Source organism: Piliocolobus tephrosceles, chromosome 5, assembly GCF_002776525.5.
Source record: "Piliocolobus tephrosceles isolate RC106 chromosome 5, ASM277652v3, whole genome shotgun sequence".
In the NCBI taxonomy this organism is placed as follows: Eukaryota; Metazoa; Chordata; class Mammalia; order Primates; family Cercopithecidae; genus Piliocolobus; species Piliocolobus tephrosceles.
In genome coordinates this window covers 101968797-101993255 of record NC_045438.1, presented here as the reverse complement: position 1 = coordinate 101993255, position 24459 = coordinate 101968797, and the positions used below count along the sequence as shown (strand labels likewise).

The window sequence follows — 24459 nt, the reverse complement described above, 5'->3', positions numbered from 1 at the left end:
AGTAAGAATTTATATATATATACACACACACTTCTAACACAGTTCAAAATTAGTAAGGCTTCATCATTAACCAGAAAAAAAAAATCTTACAAGTTCCCCCCTTTCTCCTGTTTCACCTTCTTCACCAGAGGCACCCTAAAAATTAAGATAAAAGGTTACATTTTAAAATTCTTAGTCCCATTGCCCAATTTTAACCAGTCAACTTTGATAAACATTCATAAGTGCCCACAGTGTTCCCAGAATCATGCAGAAATACAAAGTGCTCTCAGTGGCTTTCTAACCTAGCTGTCAGTGGCTAGTCCAAATCAGAAAACAGCCTAGGGCAAAGCCAGAAGGTGAGGCTGAGTTTCAGCTAGAATGAAGGATAAATGACCATATTCAACAATTTTATCATTAGCCGTTGAAATAGGGCTTTCACAGTAGAAAAAGAACCCAGAGAAAGGACTGAGTCTAATTCATACAAACAGTTTATTTGCTGAGGTCTTGATCAAGAAAAACCTAAAACATTCTAATGTGGCTGTGGAAGGCTCCATCAGACATGAATAAACCAGTTCCATGAGCCAGAGACAGAGCCACCCTCCTCAAAGGAAAGACAGTGTGCAATCCTGGAGGCAGAGCCATGATTAGCTCCAGCTTGTTAAAATAGTAAACAATTGCCGCGGACCAAACTCAACACCAGGTTTCACTCACTATGAACATATTGAGAAAAACTGTTAGCCTCCATGGTTTTATTAACACCCATAAACCAGCCATTCCCCCTTGCTTGTGAAATGGTGCATATCAAACATTGCATTTTATACCAATTAAATAATAGGACTGACCTGTTCACCCTTTGGACCTGGTTCACCGACTACACCCTGTAATAAATAAAATATAGTACTTTTTCAGTATTTTCACCTGTTTATATAACTTCAAGTAAAACTTATTGGGTGGGCGGGTAAGCACAAGTACGGATAATGTGATGGGAGAGGATGTTCCCACTCCTCACCACCCAACAAGAATCAGGACCAAAACATAAGTTTCCACATTAGGTCACAATTTTCCAAGAGTCTCTGGAACTTGGGGCATTCTCTGATCACATCCTCATAAAATTTGACTAGTAGAAATGTAAATTGAGGGCTAAATAGAAAGTGTGTACAATGGAAATTTTTACTTTTCTCAGCTTTTTTTCCTTCTGTTAAATTATATTAATAGACTTTTTGCTTCTTAATCTCAACTCTGAGTAATTTAAAATACCTTTCTTGATAGCTCTTTATGATAAATTCTAGAAAGTTCTCCACGGGGCCAAAAGCAAGCTTTGTTTCTCAACATGGTAGAAATCACCCTTCCAAATAAAGAACTTTCTGGAGTGCTGGAGCTCTTACCCTGTCACCTTTCATTCCAGGAAGTCCAGGGGGCCCAGGCAAGCCAGGGAGGCCGGGGCTACCCAGAGAACCCTGGAAAACAAACACAAAGTCCCCGGTGTTACTGTCACTGCAACACTGAAAGCACGGAAGGCAGAAACAACCTCAGGTGTGCTGACTTGTGTCTAAAATAAACGTGCTGCAGTTGGTTAACTCTGCTTCTTGGGTTTGCCTCTCTTTCATATTCTCAGGAGAAGAGGGAGGGGCCAATGCTCTCCCAGCCTTCACTCCACCCTGAGGTCCTCGGTTCCCGTTGCACTCCTTGGCAACAGTGGGCTCTTTCAGTCAAGCCCCGCCACCCCAACTGCCTGCAATGGCGCAGCTGTGCCTCTCGCCGTGTAAACAAGCACTGCACAAGAAGTAAAAGGCACCATTCACTGTTTTCTGCCATTCCAAGAACAACGAGAGGCCAAATGTAGCACTTCACATCTCTCCAGGTTTAAAAATGGATGCTACAAACCACACGGATTAAAACACCCTCTGAGGGTATCCTACCTGTAATTTGAAGTTTCCCCTTTACATTGTCCACATATTCACATAACAAGAGAAAGCAAGTACAGGTAATTCAATTGTAAATCGTTTTCTCCTTTTGCTTATTTTTAAAAATGTATTGTGTTTCATAGAAGGCAGATAAATGAAACTTTTTTACTTACCAGTTTACCTGGTAGGCCTGGGGATCCCACTGGTCCTAATTCTCCTCTACTGCCCTGTAAAAACACAAACATTGTCAACTGGATATTTTGCCAAAATTCAAATGCTTAGTTACTATGTAAATAAAATAACATCCTACCTAGGATTTTTCCCTTCAGCTGAAGGCACAGGCCATCATACATAGTGCCTACAGCATCCTGTGTTCATCTTGCATTGAATGATTCGAATGCTCTTTACTGTGATTACAGATGTTTAGAAAAGACAGCTGATACATGTATATGAAATGGCAATTAGTCGCTTTCAACATCTAAATCACATCCTAACTTTTTTTATGGTTATTTGTGCCCGTGTTTTAAGCCCTCACTTAGATTATGTGTTCTTGAGGGATTGCTATATATTAATTTGGAATTCTGCACAGTGCCTAGAACACAGAATACATTTTCAGGTCTACAGAACATTTCAAAGCAACATCTGGCAAATGATCTTAAACCTCAACAGAGTGAAAAAAGAAACACAGAATAGATATGTTTGCCTTTAAATTACTATTGCAGCTTCAAAAAGACACAGATGGTAAAAATTTGTAAAGTTTCTGAAGTAAAACTTTTTTCTTCTACTCATTTTTGTTCTAAACATATCTTAAAAGATTAAACAGACTTCCGAAAGTAGAATTTATAATGAAGATACACCAAAAGTAATTTTATTTTGTGAACCCACTTCAATTTTTCATTTGAAACTCTAAGCTTTCAAATTTTTATTTGAAACACTAAACTTTTTGGATCTATTGAGAAAAAGAAACACATGAACTTTTCAACTTTTTTCCCTGAGAACTTCATACAATTTTATGCAATCTGACAATCTGACAAAAGCTCATTTTATTTCTTAATTTTTCGTTTGTTTATTTGTTTGAGACAGAGTCTCACTTTGTTGCCCAGGCTGGAGTGCAGTGGTGCAATCTTGGCTCACTGCAACCTCCATCTCCTAGGTTCAAGCAAGTCTCCTGCCTCAGCCTCCTGAGTAGCTGGGATTACAGGCGCATGCCACCACCCCCGGTTAACTTTTGTATTTTTAGTAGAGATAGGGTTTTGCCATGTTGGCCAGGCTGGTCTTGAATTCCTCATCTCAGGTGATCCGCCCACCTCAGTCTCCCAACGTGCTGGGATTACAGGCATGAGCCACTGCGCCCGACTAGCTCATTTTATTTCTAACGCATGTTCAACTAAGCTGAACACTGACATTATTGGATAAATAATCACATTTCCTGGAAGGTGTATACAAAACTCAAAGGAGTCCTTCAAGTTAATTTTTCTGTAAAATGACAACTCCATATTAATGTTTACTATTTATAAATGCTTCTGATAAGATTCTTCTGACTCATGCTATTTATTCATATTTAAGTTTAACAAAGTGTCAAGATCCATAAACCTTCTGAATTTTGAATTTCTCTAAAGGATTAAGAACTATTTGCCAATTTACAACAATCTAGCAATTAGTATTAGTAATAATTTCATGGTAGTCATTTCATATGACTTACAGGTGATTTAAACTAAATGCTCTTAAACATTTTTCAGCAACTTTGTATAAATAACCTGTGTCTGGTATATGACTTTGGGATGATGCATTGGTCCTTAACCTCATGACCAGTTTGCAAGCCAGAGGCAGTGCCCCATGAGGGTGGATGCTGGGAGAATGTGAGTCTAGATGAAAACTAGCCCCTGTGATAGATTCCTCTATCCATCTACAAATATAAAAATTGGGTTCTACCCCATCTTTCAACTTCAAAGTTCAAGACAGATTTTCTTCATCATATCTGCTCTGTTGGCATTTCGAAATAATTTCTCAAGTGCATCATGATTGACATCATAAATATCACTGGGCTCACGTGACTTAAATTCACAGAACAATTAACAGTAATTGGTAGGGAAAAGTTAATATCAGAAGGGGAAAGCTCAATTCTTGGCACATCCTCAAGTATTTCTAAATAAATGAAACATTATGCTATCTTATCCAAAATAAAGATGATTATTGTACATTTTTTTCTCTTCCATAAACCAAAGGGCTAAATTAAAATAAGAGACTGTATAATCTTTGATTTATTTGGGGGAGGATTAATTATCTTTCCAGTGAATAACAAAGATTTTCTCTGTTGGACTCTTATTTTCTCTGTCTTTTCTAAGTTCTTATTATAGCTTATAAGTGCTTTCCAACCAGTGGCAGACCCTTGGTAATATATATGAATGAACAGCTCAGAGACCCACATACACAGCCCGCTCTGCTGAACTTGTGTACTCATAAGAGCCCATCATATGTAACACAGAGGGAAGAATCAGTAAAATTGTGAGCATTTACTCCCGTTACTGCACAAATGGACAGCATTTTTATTTCACTTCTATCTTATACATCCTTGGCCATTCTAAATGCAGGTGATTTTACGGAAATCACCTCACTGTGAAAAACGATAATGTTTATTTTCCCAAGAGTGACCAAACAAGGTGTTAGGGCAAGATTTTCTGATACTCATTCATGTGATTTCTTTGTCTTCTAAGAACATGCATACTCTTTCTCTAAGTTCTGGAGTTTCATCTACTAAGCTAAGATGAACATAAATAATCAAGATATAAACAGTTATCTCTGAAAACACAGACTAAACACATTCCTCAGGAAGTAATTACGCATGTGGGAGTTATTTATATCCTACTGCTCAAGGTCATCACCAAGCTCTGATTGTAAAAATTCAAAAAATTGCAACCTCAGGTGTAAATGGGTTACCCATGGCACTGGTAACCACAAGTGTGCTAAATAAATGCTAAAAGTCTTAGTCTTCAGCAGCCATGGTGATAACCGTGTTCTCAGATGTGGGCAAGGAGGGTGGTAGGAAAAGGCCATTCTTCCCAGTTGCTAATATTTATAAACCCCAGGACAACAAGAGTTCCAATTTACAATAAAAGAATCAGAAGAAACTGGAATAGAGGAAAAATCCTACCATTAAAAATGATGAATTGGCTGGGCACGGTGGCTCACACCTGTAATCCCAGCACTTTGGGAGGCCGAGGTGGGCAGATCACTTGAGATCAGGAGTTCAAGACCAGCCTGACCAACATGGTGAAACCCCATCTCTACTAAACACACAAAAATTAGCTTGGCATGGTGGCAGGTGCCTGTAATCCCAGCTACTCAGGAGGCTGAGGCAGGAGAATCACTTGAACCTGGGAGGTGGAAGTTGCAGTGAGCCAAGATCACGCCACTGCACTCCAGTCTAGGTGACAAAGTTAGACTCCATCTCCAAAAAAAAAAAAAAAAAAAAAAAAAATATGATGAACCACAACCAAAGGCTGTACATTTATCTTGGATGCTCTGTGCTGCCACATACATCCCCCAACAAATTCAGACACATCTGCCAACTCATCTCTTTTTAAGAAGCCAATCAGGGCTGGGCGCAGGGCCTCATGCCTGCAATCCCAGCACTTTAAGAGGCTGATGTGGGCAGATCACCTGAGGTCAGGAGTTCAAGACCAGCGTGGCCAACATGGTCAAACCCTGTCTCTACAAAAATTAGCCGGGTATCATGGTGGGCACCTGTAATCCCAGCTACTCGGGAGGCTGAGGTGGGAGAATTTCTTGAAACCAGGAGGTGGAGATTGCAGTGACCTGAGATTGCCATTGCACTCCAGCCTGGGCAACAGAGTGTGACTCTGTCTCAAACAAACAAAAACAAAGAAGAAGGAGCCAATCTGGGCTTTGAAAAAGATGCAGACCTTCTATCACTGATTCTCAGTGATAGCTATGCATGATGCATTCCCAGTGATGCATTCCCATGGTGCAGTCCCAGTGACTGTGGAGAGACTACTGATGTTCATAGATGTGAGACACTTGCCATGTGCAAGAGTTCTGGAAAACAAAGAACTAGCACAGCCCAAATTGTAGCAATATCCTTCTGGGAGACACTGGTAGAGAAAGGAATCCCCTGAGTTCTTTAGAAATACATTGCACTAGATATCCTCCCCCCAGCTCCATCTCCCCATTCCCTATCTTTATTCAGCCCCTTGCCCTCTGATTGTAAGTCTGCAGGTCTGGGGTAAGATCCAGGAATCTGTATGTGTTTATGTTATATTTGTTTGTCTTTACCAGCTTTACTCAGACTTTTGTTAAATGCCCACCACCAAAGTTCCATACATTTTAAATAATTTGCTCAATATGTCTTGTAACATTAGCATTCAGCAAGCAAACCTCAACCGAAAAACATCCTGTGGAGCTATGATTTGAGCTACTGAGGCATGCGAGAGTGGATCTGAAGACATGGACGCTAAGCTCAGTGGCCTGGTCTGAAGCTGATTTTAACATGCATCTGGTAACTTCAGGCAAGCAACTTAACCTCTCCGTGCCTGTTTCCTCATCTATAAAGTGGGAATAAAAATAGTACTTATCTCATAGGGCTTTTCTGAGGATTGAATAAGTTAAAAGACATAAATCACTTAGAATTATGCCTGTCTCATAGTAAGCATAGTAGAAGTGTTAGTTATATTGATCTGAGGTAATTACTAAAGAAATCGGTCAAAAAAAATTTTAACCGAATGTTAAATTAAGTGTTGTTTGCCTTTAAAATCCCCCAAGTCTCTTTAAAAGCACAAGTTGTGCTTGGAAAAAAATAAGTATTTAGTCCTCATGTCTCCAGTTTCTGTCAACACCACTGATCATCAAGCAGGCACCTTCTTTATAAACAAGTACTGGGTGCTATTTTGTAAAAATTATTTCCAAAAATACATACAGCTAAATAATTCAAGTTAGAGGTTTTCCTTTTAAAATGGAACTGTTAGACTTTTAAAAGATCACAGAAAATATCAGATTTAATTTAATTATACTTATGTTGGCAAAATTATTTTCCCAATAAATGGATTTTATTCCATCATGCTCTAGCTTGTAATGGCTGTTGTCTTTGTTCAACTACCCAAAATGCTAACTGAAAAATGAACACTATCTTCAGTGCCTTTCCAATTCACAAGTTGGAAATTATAAATCACTATACTTAGTGTGTACTATATATTAAGTGCCTCTCTCTGGCAAAAAGAGTGCTGATTAACCCAGGAGATCAATTATGATTTCTATAGATTGCTGCTTTTATAAACCCGTTTTCATGTTAACATTGAAAGATCATATTAGTCCTACTAGAATGGTAACATTTACATTTGTCACAAAGATATTTTAAAAATCTATTCAATTTTACATTATATAGTTTGCATATTTCTCTTGTGTAGGTTGATATATGCCCTCATACAGAGGCAGAAAAAAAAAATCTGTCCAAACCCTAACCATCACACACATCAGCTTCACAAATTATTGACAGAGGAAACATGCCAGTGCCTAGATGGAGTGGGAGGGTGGCTTAGATCATTCACAATACAACATTTGTGGATCTCTGTTGGTGTTGGAAGGGTGGTAAAGGACCACAAGAGAAAGTAGACAGGCTTCTGTACACAAGGAATGTATCATCTTCGGAAAACTGAGGTAGAGCAGCATGAAACTCATCCCAGTCAGAGCCATGAGAGCAGAATGAACACAACCCACTCAGCAAACTCCCTGGCAAGTTCTCAGAAGCCCGGAAGACAGAAGTGGACCAAGAGCTACCACATGGTAGGACCAAATGAAAAGCCCAGGTCATGTGCCTGTGCAAAACCAGGAGCCACCCAGACCAGGTGAAAACTAAGGGGAGTGCCATAGAGAAATACAGAAGCATAACCTACATCATAAAGGCAGGCACCCATACGAAATCACTGGAGGCACCAAAACGAACGGACTATATTTTTGCAGTAATATTGGCAAACATTAAAGGAAATACCACTTAATTTCAAATACATGCTTCTAGGACACATTAGAAATGTGTGTTCATGTCTTCATCTCCAACCCACATACCTCAGTAGCTCATTTCTTCTTCTTAGCTTGTTTTAGATTTGCAGGAAAAACTGAGCAAACACGTGAGGCATTGTTAAAAATGTATGAACTTACCTACAAAACTGAATTTAATGATGTAAAGTGAAAGAACAAACATGTCTTTCAGTAAGTGGATGTGGTGTTAAAACTGCTCCAGAACTGTAATATTTATAACTTATCATGACATTTTTCAGAAAATTTTATAGCAGGTGAGAAGTCAGTTATTACCAACAAAAACAGCGTGGCAGGATTTATTACGCCTCCAATTCAGTTTGTTTCAAGAAATATTGATTGAGCGCTACCTTATGGCAGGCCCTGAGGAAAGCGAGGTGGGAAACACAGCGGTGAAACAGACATGACTAGCATCTTCTGCAGTTACCACGGCATGGGGTACAAAGGAGACAAGAGTTCAGAACAAGGAAAGATCACTTCTATCTGGGGGACAGGGCATAATTGGAAATGTTTTCATGATGCAATTAACATTCCAATTACATCTGAGATGGCTTATGGAATGGTGAGTCAGAGAAATGAAGAAAAGAGCCATTTAAATGCAGCGTCTGGCATACAGGAAAGAGGTACGGAGAGTATTTGAGAATTAGCATGGAGTCCAACCTGACTTGAACACAAGATCTGAGTAAAGCCAAAATGAGAAGTAAAACTGGGAAGTTAACAGACAGTTTAAGATTTTAGACTTCCTCTTACTGTCCGTGGAAATCCATCGAAGATTTTTAAATGGGGAGAAGTGAGTATGGACGCTGTACTTCGGAAATACCAATATGGTGGTGTGTGTAGACTCAGGGAACTATCATTCCCCAGGGCCTTTGGAATTGTGTTTGGTATTTTTGTTTGTCCCAGTGACTGTGGAGACCCTACTGATGTTCATGCAGGGTGGAGGTCATGGATGTGAGACACCCTGCCCTGTGCAAGAGTTCTGGAAAACAAAGAACTAGCCCAGCCCAAATTGCAGCAATACCCTTTGGGAGACACTGGTAGAGAAAGGAAAGACTGCAGCCGGTGAGACAATTGCAGTAATCCAAGCAGCAGGTGATCACCTGAGCCAGGGTGGTAGTAGTGGGAATGGAAATGAAGAGTCAAATGTAAGAGATCTTGAAAAGAGGACAGAACCAACAGGTCCTATTTGTGACAGGAAATGTGATGGAGGAAAATGCCAAGGTTTTGAGCCTCAGGGACAGGAGCAATGGCAAGAATTTGGACTCTTACAGAAATTCAAAAATCAAAATCTAAAAAATCAGATCCAAAACCCTGCATCAGCATAACCTCCTATGATTTGCCTCTCCTCACATAGGAGAATCAACCCCCTACCCCATCCTCTCCTGAGGTGCTGCCTCTGGTTCTTCATTGCTTTTTGCAGCCCATGCTAAGCAGCTCTCCCTACTCCATGTCATGTTTTGTATTCACGCATGGTCCTGGCCCACAACAAGTGCTCAATGTTCCTTTAACTATATGGAGCTTTCTGCTCTTTAAAGTGTCTAATACAGCCAGGCGAGGTGGCTCACACCTGCAATCCCAGCACTTTGGGAGGCCAAAAAGGGTGAATCGCCTGAGCTCAGGAGATTGAAATCAGCCTGGGCAACATGGCAAAACCCTGTCGCTACAAAAAATACAACAATTAGCTGGGCGTGGTGGTGTGCGCCTGTAGTTCCAGCTATTCTGAAGGCTAATGTGGGAAGATCACTTAAACCCAGGAGGTGGAGATTGCAGTGAGCCATGATCTTACCACAGCACTCCAGCCTGGGCAACAGAGTGAGAGTCTGTTTAAAATAAAATAAAATAAGATGAATAAGAGATGTAATAGTAAACATTCACAAAGTTCTAATGGCCCCACACTGCTCAATCTTCCTGGGCTCGTCATATAGCATCTTCACTGTTTTAGAAATGTGATCTGGCTATAACGTCATTGCTTCGACAGTTAACTTATGGAAAGTATTTTAATTAGAAATTCACAAGCTTCAAGTAAAAGAAAAGGATAAAGGAAGCACAGAGCAAGTGAGTGGGGGGCATGATGAGCTGGTTGCTTTGGCTGCAGAAATCTCAGGAAATCACCTGGTGGAAGCTGGCTGACAAATATCTGTGAGAAGTGAAGAAATTCCATTCTCATGCCACAAGACACCTGGAATACTTCACTTTTCTCAAATATGAAAATCTTCATTCCACATGCCCAAGAAATGCTTCAAAAGAAGTAATAATGATATTTGGAAATGTTTCTGTGTTCCCACTTGGAGTTCTTTTGGCTATTCAGCAGCCTTTGAAAATAAGAACTGAAACTGAAGGCCAGAGAGAATGTTTTAAAGTCAAATTTAAGTGTATAATATTTAATTTCCTAATCAATTTCTCTCTAGGGTTAAACTGTATATAGTGAGAAAATAGTCATTGCTATGGCTGCTGTAAAATAGACAAGTTTACAAACTCACACTAAGAGAAGTCTGGTGGTTTCTCCAAAGCAGAGCTACCCTATGACCCAGTAATTCCACTCCTAGGTAGGCACTCAAGAAAAATTAAAACATAAGTCCACACAAAAACCTGTATACAAATGTTCATAGCAGCACTTTTGATAATGGCCAAAAAAATGGAAACAATCCAAATGTCTAACACCCAATGCATGGATCAATAAAATGTGATATATCCACATAATTAATCCCCACAATTAAATATTATTCAAGAATAAAAAGGAATGAAGCACTGATATATGCTACAGCATAGATAAACCTTGAAACATTATGCTAAGTGACAGAAGCCAATCATTAGGAAAAAAAATAAAATACAGCCGGGCATGGTAGCTCATGCCTGTAATCCCAACATTTTGGGAAGCTGAGGCAGAAGGATCACTTGAAGCCAGGAGTTCAAGACCAGCCTGGTCAACATAGCAAGACACCATCTCTACAAAAAAAACCTAAAAATTAGCCAGGTGTGGTGGTGCACCCCTTTAGTCCCAGTCACTCGGGAGGCTGAGGTGGGAGGACCTCATGAGCCCAGGAGTTCAAGGCTGCTGTGAGCTATGATTGCGCCACTGCACCCCAACCTGGGTGATTGAGTGAGAGAGACCGTATCTCTTAAAAAATTAATTAATTATTTATTTTTTTAAAAAACCAAAAGCTAACATATTGTATGATTCCATTTACATGAAAATTCCAGAACTGGCAAATCTATAGAAACATAAAGTGGATTAGTGGTTGTCTAAAACCGAAGGAATTACGAGGAAATGATGGATGACTACAGGTGGGAGGTGGGTATAAGATTTCCTTTTTTAGGTGATGGAAATATTCTAAACTTGATTGGGATGAAGGTTGCACAATTCCATCAATATGCTAAAAATCAATAAAGATGGGTGAATTATTGAATTGTATCTCAATGTTGGGTCTTTTTAAATCACACTAAAATATTTCCTTAAACATGAGATGAGAGCAGAAAGGGTCACCATGGTTTTTGAGGCATTTTATTTTTGTTTCCATTTTCTGAAAAGGCATGCTGTGCATCTAAATAGCACTTCATCTCTTTGTCTTGGACTAGCATGGGCTCAAACATCAGACAAGCATTCATGGATGGATGAATGAATGAATGAATGAATAAATGGAAGAACATCCAACAAAGTCCTGAGAAGGTGCTTTGGGACAGCACAGCAAGGAAGGAATACTCACAGGAAGCCCCCGGGGTCCTCGGGGTCCCACCTCTCCTGGAGGCCCCTGTTGGCCCTGTTATGAGGAAGGAAGGTAGAAAAAAAGTTAACGCATACTGATTACAACAGGTTAGAACTTGGGGAGAGGTAAAATGGTGTCTTACCGGTTTGCCTGAATTTCCCATTGGACCAGGCTTCCCTGGAGCACCTGTACTACCCTAAGGGTAAAATGCAACATTCAAAGTAACTCATGCTGAAGTAAGCATAATCATCAATCTGCCCTACCCAGACTGGGTATCTTTTACATTTGAATAGCATTAATTCCCTGCTTTCACACTGAGAACCTGGGAATGTACAGAATCTCTTTCCTGTTAGATACATCAAAATTCTTTAGATTCAGGATATTGTCTGTGAGTCTAAGAAATATATTACAGGTCCAATGTCAAACAATGAGGGGTTTTAGCCTTCATTTAAGGGGATCCTCTTCAATTATAGAATTCTTCTTTCTTCACAATAATAATAATATATATCTTTCCTTTACCATTTCCACCTTCAATATAATTCTTTGACTCTTTTTACCTCACATTAAACTATTGAAATTATTAAGAATCCAACCAACATGGGGAAATAGGATGTGCTGCTGAGAAAGCCCCGTCAGCAAGCTCTAGGGAAAGCACATGTCTGGAGACGCCCTCTCCACCATCAATCTCTCGTGCAGCTCAAGATGCTGCAGACCGCTGTGATTGGAGGGTTGCAGCCTGGTACTCTAATAGCGACCAATCTTCTCTACATTGTTCACCTTGTATCTCTTTTCTTCTCAAGCAAAGCTATATTTTATCCCTTAAAATTTTTTCCACCTATTGTTTTTAACTGCTTACATTTTTGTTTTATGTAGGTCAATCAGAATGTGAAAAAAATGCCTAATATCTTTTTAGTTTAGCTGAATCATCCTAATAATAGTCTCTGACACAAGTTCTGCGGCTTAGTAATATCTTCCTTATTTTAGGTAGTAAGGAACAATAAAATTTTCTGTTTTATATTGGCAAAGGATGACATTTTCATTAAGGAAATCTAATTAGCAGCATTTTATCAAACTATGCTTTCTGCAGTTAGGAAAAATATTAGTATTTGAAGCCTTAACACTTTTACTTTTGTATCTCTCCCTAGGGCCAAATATAAAATAAAAGACATGCTGAAAGTATTAAAAATTACAAATATGTTAGTAAATAATAAAGAAATTAAGAAAACTATTAATTTAAATTTTAAAATATTTTACCTTTTCACCAGCAACACCCTTTGCACCAGGAATTCCAGGTACACCCTAAAAGAATACATACACGATGCAAGTTTAATCACTTCCTCTGAGAATCCATGAGACGCCAAGCCCACTGCACACTGCAGGGAGGCTGAAGGAATCATGGCAACCTCAAAGCTTTAATGTGAGGAAGATGCTTCCTAGTTCCCAAACCCTGCACAGTCATTTATAGAACTACCCACAGTTTAGAGGGCATGACTTTACTATATCTGGCTTGTTAAAGCTAAATGCCCTTAAAGCAAATCTTATCTTTAAACTAAAGTTACTTTTCAAGGACAAACTTCCCAAATTAGAATCCAGTACCATTTTCAGGTCAAGAGGAGCTCTAATAGGCAGGACAGAGACTACAGGCTTGTGACATGGTTTCATGTACAGAGTAATAAAATGAAGACCTCTCAAAAATGTTGGGCTTTGTAGTAGAAAAACGAAATGGTAGGAAGATGCTGGGTCTAACTCAGATTTGATATTATTGGGAGTGCTAATATTATCTGATTATTTAAAAAGCGTCAGGTGTCATAAAAGATAGGGGGCCAGGCTTTGATATTACCAAGTATTCTTTATTAATTAGAAAGATTTGCCTCCAAAGAGCCAAGAATACATGTGGTACAATCCACATGAACTTCCAGACACATTAATGCAAGGAAACACCAATTTGAACGACTGAAAATAGTACATAATCCAAGGGGTCAACTGAGCATACTCTCAGCACTCTTGTAGCTTAACCCTACTAACAAGAACTTTAGAACTGGTTTAAAGTGGAATGAAATATACATAACCCTACAGCTTAGGGTTAGTTTAAAAATATATTAAAAAGACTGAGTAAACTAAAGAGAGAAAAGGAATCCAAAACATAAAATTAAAGCCTATTATTTACAGTTATTACACAAATAGCTATTCAGAGAAAAAGTATAAAATATAAAATACAAATGTAAATTGTAAAAATGTAAAAGTAAAACATCGTATCTTCCCCAGAACTTATCAAATTAGGTAGCATGTCTCTCCCCAAAATGTATATCTTGAAAACATGTATATAAACCAGTTAACATATAAAGAATCAAATACTTACTGGTAACCCCTGCAATCCTGCATCACCAGGAGGCCCAGGTTTTCCTGGTTCACCCTGCAAAAAAAGCTTTTATCACATGATTGAACCTGTATGAGCTGCTGTATCACTTTTAAGAAAGGAAGGAGCACAGACGTTTTAAGTAAAAGGATTGTCCCAACAGCTGACTTTACACACACTTTTATAAAGTGACTTAATTTAGGGTGAGGGAGTAGGGTGGGAAATAGGACATAATTCAACCAAAATGCACAGTCTCTCTCAACCTACTTTCATCAACAGGGTAATTTTACTGAGTTCCTGAAACCAAGCGAATAATTATACTATTCTAAAAAGTATTTCATACTTGACACTTGATTCAAAAATTAAAGGAAGGGAAAAAGCCAAAGCTAGCTAAATAAATCTTTTGGTGATTTAGTAATGGAAATGCCGTGCTCAGTTGGCCAGGGCAGAGGCAGTCCCACTCACTCTTGGATTAAATTACACAGCCTACCTTTGTTCCAGGCATTCCAGGGATCCCATCACGGCCATCCACACCTGGCAAACCCTAAACACACACAAAGCAACATACTGTCTCTTACACACAGTCACATTCTTTTTCCTTTCATTATTTTCTAAAGTTGTATTGCAAGTCAATGATCACTGAAAAATGTGCTTGATGACTACAGCTCAGGACATACCGTGTCTCCTTTGGGCCCAGGAAGACCAGGAATTCCTCTAGCACCTTGAGCCCCCTGCAGGGTGGAAGAGAAAGAATAGACAAAACATGTTCGGTTATCATAATACTTAGACTTGTCAAAGAGATCAGCATAATCAGCAGATGACACTGAAAAGCAGGAGGCTTAGTGACTGAATTTAAACTCACTCTCTCTCCTTTGGGACCTGCTTCTCCTGGAGGTCCTCGCTGTCCTTGATCACCCTGTATGAAAATAAAATTTGTTAATGTAAGCAAAAGTTACTTATTAATCAACTTTTAAAAATTAGAAAGCATCATCCACGGCACCCAACTATTGGTCTTCCACCACAATGGCTTTGCTCTATCAAGGAAGTCTAGATGAAGAAATCTTTCTGTAAAAATGGCATTGTCTCAAAAATGGATATTGCCATAGAGATAACTAAGACTTGACTGTCTTTCGTTTGCCCTTAAATGCATTATGCCTCTGTGTTTTTGCGTGTAACATATAATGGATCCATGCAGTGGATTTCGACATCAGTAACTGCATGTACATATCAGCTAACTTCATTGACTGTTAAAGAGGTTTGAGGTTTGGATTAGTTGCCAATCTTTCCCTCATATTATTTAATCCCACAGTCAATCTTAGTGATTTCTGTCGAAGTGATCTAGCTAATGTTGATATATGCTACAGGTGGTAATAGATAAGAGGCTGTGTCTTCCTAAAGTACAGTTTTTGTTGAGTTGCTTAACTCTAAAACCTCAAATGGCTCCCTATTGCTACTGGATCTGTTCAAATGGCTCAGGTTGGCATTAAACATTCTCCATGATTTAGTTCTACCTTATCCATCCAATCTCATCTTTTCAACCAAACTTTCAACTCCAGGCCGTGACAGGCCCTATGACAGCACATATATCCCATCACCACCAACGGTGCCACCCCTGTACTTTGCTGCCTTTCCTGCCCACAGGCTTTCAAACCAATCTCCCCCTCAGGTCCTCTTACATGGATTACATCTATCCTATGCTTTAGCATTTGATCTTGTATAGTTTATCATTGAGTTACTTTCTGTCTTTCCCATTGGAACACAGGACTTTGACAGCTGGAAATTCTCTCTTTCTTATATCTTTTCTACTTTTTATGTGGCATATTCAATTATCAATGGATGGCTTTTTTGTCTATTTCCCTCAAAAAACAGGCTTGAGGAAACCTAAAATAATGACACATGGACATACGGCAATCAAAATATGGAATAATGGAGTCAGAAACCATAGAAAATGAAAAATATCAAATGGGCAAGAAACTAGAAATGAGATAGTTACTGAGACTCAACACATCCTGACAACCAAAGAAAAGTAACACACAGCAAACATAAATACTTAATAATTTGGCTTAATCCATGAAGAAAAAAAATCATATCAAGTCAGAAGAACATTTCTATGTACCCAAGAAAGATACCTGTCTTAATTAAATTTAAATTTTAACATGTGTATAAAAATTGTCCATTTTTCCACTTTAGTTATTCACATGTAAAGAATACTGCACACATATGCATACATAGCAAAAAAAAAAAAAATCTATCATTGGGTTTTGTGGAAGGAAAATCACTTACAGGTGCACCAGGAAGACCCTGAGGCCCAGGTTCGCCATCTAAGCCCCGAGCACCCTGCAAAAAAGCAAGACAATGGAAAAAACTGAGATCAGTCATGTATGTTAAAGGAAGCATCCATCTTTCTAAAGACATTTAATAGCCAGATGAAAAAGAGGTTTTATGCCTGTAATACATACAGTGATCCCTGAGGAGTAATTACTTAGGCACCTCAGGTAAAAAAAAACACTTGTTTACATCTACTCAGCATACCAACTGTACTTAAACACAATATTTGATGCCACCTTGTATTTTTTTTTTTTTTTTTTTTGAGACAGAGTTTTGCTCTTGTTGCCCAGGCTGGAGTGCAGTGGCGCGATCTCGGCTCACTGTAACCTCCACCTCCTGGGTTCAAGCAATTCTCCTGCTTCAGCCTCCTGAGTAGCTGGGACTACAGGCGCATGCCATCACGCCCCAGCTTATTTTTGTATTTTTAGTAGAGACAGGATTTCACCATGTTGGCCAGGATGGTCTCAATCTCTTGACCTCATGATCCGCCCGCCTTGGCCTCCCACAGTGCTGTGATTACAGGCGTGAGCCACTGCACCCAGGCAACTCTGTATGTTTTAAGTTAACACTGCACCCATTCTCAGTTGCTGACATGAGCTAAACACACAGGTGCTTATTAATAGATGGGTAAATCTATTAGAAGAAGTTTGGTAGCTACTCTCAGAGTTCTTAACATTTCTACAGATATTCATTAACCGCCAGGCGGGTGGATCACATAAGACCAGGAGTTTGAGACAGCCTGACCAACACAGCAAAACCCAGTCTCTATAAAAATACAAAAATTAGCCGGGTCTGTTGGCACATGCCTGTAGTCCCAGCTACTGAGGAGGCTAAGGCAAGAGAATCACTCCTCCGAGAGGAGGAGATTGCATTGAGTGGAGAGAGCACCACTGCACTCCAGCCTGGGCGACAGAGTGGGACCCTGTCTCAAAAGCACACACAAAAAATTTATTAACGGTGAAGGCCATGGAGCCACTCTAAGAACAACTGCTATACTCTGGTGCTGCCACACTGTGAAAGGGATTTCTGGGATTCTGGATCTCCCACCAAGATCTGGAATAAGAAGTCCAGCCATGTGATTCATGGAAGGAATTACTGGAAGGACCTTAGCATACCCTCTCCCATTCTAGACAGATATTAGGTTCAATTCGCATAAAGTAACCAACCTATTTTCTCAAGAACAGATCCACTCTATCAAGTGATGACATAAGAACAACTCAGAGCTTTATAAATCTAATTATCTTGAAATAATCTCTGATGTGGCTAACATATTGTACACTATCACCTCTTTATTTTCATCATGAGAATCAAAATGTGATCTTAAGATCTTAAAAAGCGTTTTTAGTGCTCTCTATGTATGCTATCTGACAAAATATAACCCCTGTCTTTCTTTTTCTTATCTACTAAGTGAATAAAAAGGCATAATGAGGCAGCCTTCTAATGAACCAGGTTGAGATGTGAAGATGATAAAATAAATGAAAAACAATCAAGAGTACTGGATAGATGTCAGGCCAAGAAATCAAGTGTCAAATTTGAATCAAGTGTCAAATCAAGGAAACCAGGTGGACAGCATATGTAGTAAGAATTAAAAATTAGAAAATCCATGATAGAAGCTTCAGACATAGGTAGAATCAAAGAAAGAACTCAACTGAAACAGAGGTACCAGAGAGCCCTGAAATTCTTTGATCCCTGAAAAGTAGGACAGAGCAAAAGGCATTCTACATTCACCAGAGAAGAAGAGATTTTGAAGACCTGAAAAAGACCTTGAATTTATCATTCACCTTGCATTACAAGAGCAGAACCCAGCCTTTGCATTATAGAAATGGCTTTGATGCACTCTCTCTCTCTCTCTTACTGCTGTTCAGCATGAGCTTAGACTCAAACTGCTGTTACTAGGTAACAACTCTATGGGTCTGAGTTCACAAGAAGAGCTTTTTTTTCTTTCTTTCTTTTTTAAGGCAATTTGACAGAACTCAGAGGAAATGAGAAGTTTGAAAAATACCAAACAGAAAAATATCTCAAATGAAGACCATGTCAAGAACAGTAACTCGTTTCAAAGTGAGGGGTCACATGTTCTGGGGGATGATTTAAATCCAGAAAAAATGAAGGTATCAGCAGCTCGGCAATAAATGGGATCTATTATCTAATAAAAGAAAAGATACACACTGAATGTTACTTAAGGTAACATAAATATAGAAATATGAATGCATCTAATATGTTTTACAAATACAAAGTTTTCAGAAAAGAAATATTGATCGAAAAGATAGATAAGGAAAGCAGGCAGAATGAAAATACCTAGAAGTGACAAAGAGCCTGGAAAGAAAACATTAAATTGATAAAAAAGAATTGATAAATAAGCCTGATCCTTCATTCACCAAGTTGTGCATCTCTTTTTTTAAAAAGAAAAAATTAATTTCATTTATTGAGCATATACAATGTACAATGTATTATTACTTAACTGTTAATAAAAGGCTCTGTGCTGCTGGTGGAGCTGACACCAATTAGCCATAGAGGTTATAAAGAGAATGAGGTCAGGGTCAGAAGTGATGGTGGGGAAAGATGCTTTTTGTATTTTCTGAAGCCTATAAATTAACTTTCCTAACATTCTTTCCAAGAAGTGGTAACCATTTTCTCAAAATCTGATAGAGAGGCTAAACACACCCCTACACACATGCCAAGGAAAACACTTCTGAATGCATCATGATGATTCTGTGATGATAATCACTGAGCTAAGCATTGCCTGTCCTTCATCCTCCACCAATAGAAACACCTCATCCTTCTAATGCCATCTCCTTCATGGACCCTCTCAGTTTTCCTATCAAGATTAGCCCTGCTTCTGCTGCACTCCATCATACCACTGGCCCTCAGATTCATGTCTCTTTTGCTTGCATTGTAGTTAACTATCTACTTACTTGTCTCGCCCAATAAATAACCGACTTGATAAAGGTCTTATTCCCCTTGGAATCTCCCCAGCAGCTTGCAGAGTGCCTTGGTATGGAAGTGCTGGGAGAATCTGGTTCCTGAGACAGGTCTAAGGGCAGGCTAGTGTCCTCCAGCCATAAGTGTATAACACATGCTAAGGGCAGGGCTCATGGATCAGCTTGCAGGTGGGTCACTGGAGGCCCCAGTGTCTTTGGGGGTGTCCTGCCTTGGCTTACCTCTCCTTTTCCATCCTTCCTGTCTTTGTCTTGCCTGACCAGAAGCACTGCAGGTACTGTGCCAGTGGTATCAATGCTAACCGCTGATCATGATAATGAGGTAAAATGTAAAAAGCTTGTTTACTCTGATTTACTCAACATAATTTAAAATAGATTAATACATGGCAAATATCATGCATACTGCTCATTCCTATTATCTGTGCTTACAACAGAATTGCGAAAACCTCATCACACATCTACAAAGCATCATAAAATAACATGTTTTAGACTGGGTGCAGTGGCTCATGCCTGTAATCCCAGCACTTTGGGAGGCCAAGCTGGGTGGATTACCTGAGGTCAGGAGTTCAGGACGAGCCTCACCAAATGGTGAAACCCCATCCCTACCAAAAAATACAAAAATTAGCTGGGTGTGGTGGCAGGCACCTGTAATCCCAGCTACTCTACTCGGGAGGCTAAGACAGGAGAGTTGCTTGAACCTGGGAGGTGGAGGTTGTAGTGAGCCGAGATAGTGCCATTGCACTCCAGCCTGGGCAAAAAGAGTGAAACTCCTTCTCAAAAAGAAAAAAAGAAAAAAAAAGTTGTTGAATAAAAAGCTTTGTTTAAATAGCCAAAATTTTAAATATTTAACATATTTTGATATTATATTATTGTCATCACCATCTTACTTTTTCCCCTTTGTCTCCAACTATGCCGGTGATGCCTCGCAAACCCTGGGCTCCCTGGAAATGTAAAAAAGAGAAGTGAATTATTTTAGTTGAAGCAAAGCTTTTTAAAATCTCATCACAAAAGCTGATCTAGAAAATGGAGATTATCATAACCAAAGGTAATACTAAGAAATAGTGACAATATATAGACAAACATTTCTAGTTTAGAAAGTCCAAACAGAATTCTTCATATGGTAAACCTTTTTATAAAATTCTGAAGCCTTACACAAAACTGGAGTTGACAAAAAAGTAAATACCAGCATAAGAGAAATTATGATAATATGTTTGACTTACCTTTTAACTCATATATAGAACTTACACTATTATTCCCACTTCCTTCATGGCATGTAACTTGGTGACATGTAACATGATTTTAAACCTTGAAATAATTTTTTCCCACCAGTGGACACCATCAAAAGCAGTAGTTTCCCAGGCTAGCCCATGAAAGCCTATAACCTAGAAAGGAGCTGGAGCCTCCATCAACCCCTTGTAGTCACTATTCATTATACCATTCTTATGATGAAAGGCATTCTGAATTCCAACTTGGGGCAATAGGAACCCATCTTAGGCATAAGAGTGGATAATCCTAAAAACGAGGGGCTGAGTGTGATTTCTAGGATCTCTTTCAATACTGGAATGTTACCATTCTGGACTCTCTGGCCCCATAGTAGGAGGGATCCAGAAATCGAGCCTGGAAGGAGTGAGCCTGGGAATACCGTTGGAAGCAGAGGAGGGTGGATGTTCCACTAGAAAAGTGGGGTTAGCTACTTCTGGACAACCTGCTAACTGTTCCCATTGGCTTAAGATAAAGGAGCTCTAGGCCAGCCATTTCTCTCTTCTCACTTGGAGAAAAGGGGGCAAGTCCATGACCAACTCTCATTCAGACCAGTCACAAATTCTATGTAGATCTGTCAGGAATGACCTCCAATTCAAATATGCAAGATGATCCAGTTTAGGATATCCATTTAGAATATCGAGTGAGATGTGGCCATGGCCATATCAGAAGAAAGCTGCTCTTGTATAGCTCATTTCCTGGCTCTAAAGTTATTTCTATAAAAAGAATATTTGGGTCAATAGCAACAACACAACAATACCACATATTGTCTCTTGAGGTGTCTACTTTGAAGAACAGAGCTTTCTCTAAATATTCGAAGAAGCATATTTTTTAAAGTTGTGCATTACTTTATATTTGTGCATTTACATTTAAAAAGTATGTGCTTTTGAAAATTTGGCATACCTATTCCCAAAGAGCAGAAGGTCATCAAGCACTAACAGATATCTCCCAATGGACCACTTGAGCCACGCAGCACCCAACATAGATCCTTAATCCCTGAAAACACTGTTTTAGAATGTTGTTTGCAAAATCCTGTTTTGAGAATCTTTGGGAATGGCTTTTATTAAAAAAAAAATTTTAATCCCTACTAAATTTTCATCAGATCAAAAAAAAGCATATGTCACTTACACCATGTATTCCTATCTCCTACCTGTGAAACACAGTCCAGCTCCTAGTGTCTCATATGGCAAACACTCAGGGGAGGGCAAACTTCTGAAACAAACACGCTGGACACCACAGATCCCCTGAAAGTTCTCATGTGGCTTAAAAGCAGAGACCATTTCTTCCAGATCCTCTGACTTACTTCCTTTAGCTTAATTTCCCTTACACTTTAAATGCCCTTAAACACTAATCTGTGCAGCTCCCTGAACCCTTTTTAAACAGCCAGTCCTGTGGAGAAGAGCAGAGCAGGCAAAGGGTGTTCCTGTGTTTGTCTGCAACTCTTCAGTTTTTAAGAACAGTACCTGAGCTAGTCTTTAACATAGTCTATACCCTGGCTAGCTGCAATGTTAAATTAATAGTCTTCAATTATTATTTCCAAAATTGTCATTACTCATTTTAACAAGAAAAAAGGTGTAACAACTCCATTTTAATGTAATACAAAAGTAACTCAAATTCTGATTTAACAACATCTGAAACTGAAGTTTGATGATGCCCCAAATCACCTCACTGTGAATATTATTGCAGAAATCTGCTGGAGCACAAGGGACCAACTTTTTATTAAAAGACATGATATGAGCAATTAAGAATGTTTTAATTAATTATAATGATTACATACTAGAATAAGCTACATTAATCCAATAAATGATATACCTACTGCATATTTAGAATACACAAAATTTTCTCATTATATCTTGTGAAAATATGATAGAACATAAAAGATATGTATCATCCTCTTGTGCTTAGTATTTGCTTTTCAATTGCCTGGACCTGAAATCTGGTAAATGAATGTATGTAATTATACGTAGAATTTTTCTGTTAAAAAAGTGCTACAATATATAATGAAGACCCTCTCCTATTTTGAAAAAGTACTTATACCCCAATGCTGGTGTGGTGGAAAAAATAGAGGACACCAAGTTCATGTAATGCTATTCATCCAACTGCTAAATAGAAAATATTCCAACAGTCATGGAAAAAAAAAAAAAGAATATTTACATATCCTAGTTAAATATTTTTTAAAAAATACTTTACTGGAGGTCCTTGAGCTCCAACTTCTCCCAGTTCTCCCTGGTCACCTTCTTCACCCTTAAAAAAAAAAAAGCAAAGAAAAGCACACCAAAGGTTATTCTAGCAAATGAACATAGAAATAGGCTTGGTCTAACTCAGTATATTTTAAGTTCACTTGGTGACTCCTGAATTATTCTACTTTCTTAAATTATTTTATATGGGCAGTCCAAATTAATTGTAGAACATTCAGAAAGTACGGAGAAGTATACATATAAAAAGGCACCTGAATACAACCATTTAACTGTAAATACCAGTAACATTTAGATGTTATCCTTTCAAAGCTTTTCTAAAGTGGGGAAGGAGGAAGAGAGACAAAGATACCAAGAAAAAGACAGAGAGATAGAGAGAGAAAAGTTACTCACTTATTTCCAAGTGTGTGTCAAATGGGGGGGATGTATTATTAGAAAAATGTCATTATACTATGAAAACTTTTTCATAAACTATGATATGTTTTCATCGTGATTTTTATTTTAGCTTTTCTTATTATAATTTTTGCACCATATACAATATTTTAATGCAAATCAGCCATTTCTTTCATGGGTTATACCTTTAATGTCACTCATAGAAAAGCCTTTTCCACTCCAAAAATATATATTTCTTTATATTTTTGCTCTAGTAATGTTGTAACTTCTTACGTAGAAATCTTTAATTATCAGTAATTTGTTTTGATGTAAAACAAAACATAGAAATCTTTTCTCTTTTTTCTTTCTCACTGGCCACTCTTCCAATAATAGATTCTCTCCACACAGGTTTCAAAATCCATCCTTAACATATGCTATATTGTTACTGGCTCTAGACTTTGATTCTGCTCTGCCGATCTACTATATGATATTGCCAATACCACAACATGTTAATTACTGAAATTCTATAATACATTTTAATCTCAGGTAAGGAGAATTCCCTTATCTGTATTTTTCATTTATAGTTACTCTTATTTTTTAGATTTCCTAAATGTTTACTCTTCCAAATCAACTTTAGAATCATTGGGCAGATCTTTACAGAGTCTACTTGCTTTGTACTAGGACTGTATTAAATTAATAGAGTAATATGGCAAGAGTTAAAATCTTGACAATATTGAAATAATTTATCTTGATTTTTTAAACAAATTATGAGAATCATACATATTGGTTTTAGCCTCATAATTATATTCAGATTATATTTCACTAGAAGCTATGACTGACAGTGGGAAGAGGCAGTCCCAATGGGAAAGCCAGAGAATTAGCTAGTTCTTGGCATGGATAATCATCACATGTGCCTAATTAAATGCTACTTCTATTTCCCTACAAAAATATAAAACTAGATACAAAACAGCAGTGATTGATATGTCCACTGCAATTTTTCCATAACTAGGTACAGGATATTTTCCATAGATTCTCCATAAACTTTGGAGTCATATATTTGAATTATTTCACCTACAAGTGAAAACCACACAACTAATCCATAATCTGGAAGTTAAATGACAAATTTAGTAGTAGCAATTTATTATCATTTCACTATGATTTTTGCATGAGTATTGACCTGCTGTATAATGTTACTAATACCACATGTTAATTATTAAAATGTTACTATTCATTCCTATATTCATAAACAGTTTTTAAGATCTTCATTAACTAATTTGTAGAGTAAAATTCAAGACAAATTTGTGAATTTGAATCCAAATTTCAGGCCTCCAAGCTCTTACCATTCTGTTTTCAGTTTCAGTTCAGTCTATCTGCTCACCC

The 24459-nt window shown here is 38.3% G+C and overlaps 1 protein-coding gene across 2 annotated transcripts in view; it reads right to left on the bottom strand.

The window, feature by feature from the left end:
* COL9A1 (collagen type IX alpha 1 chain) overlaps positions 1–24459 on the bottom strand; it is an 86735-nt gene that overhangs the window by 25884 nt on the left and 36392 nt on the right. For both annotated transcript variants that reach the window (XM_023230286.2, XM_023230287.2), the window contains 14 exons: positions 22703–22756; positions 20140–20193; positions 16272–16325; positions 14851–14904; positions 14666–14719; positions 14479–14532; positions 13992–14045; positions 12887–12931; positions 11775–11828; positions 11633–11686; positions 2057–2110; positions 1365–1436; positions 822–857; positions 91–135 (listed from right to left, as the gene is read on the bottom strand). In XM_023230286.2, the coding sequence (XP_023086054.1) occupies positions 91–135; positions 822–857; positions 1365–1436; positions 2057–2110; positions 11633–11686; positions 11775–11828; positions 12887–12931; positions 13992–14045; positions 14479–14532; positions 14666–14719; positions 14851–14904; positions 16272–16325; positions 20140–20193; positions 22703–22756 (738 nt within the window). The remainder of the gene's footprint in view (positions 1–90; positions 136–821; positions 858–1364; positions 1437–2056; positions 2111–11632; positions 11687–11774; positions 11829–12886; positions 12932–13991; positions 14046–14478; positions 14533–14665; positions 14720–14850; positions 14905–16271; positions 16326–20139; positions 20194–22702; positions 22757–24459) is intronic.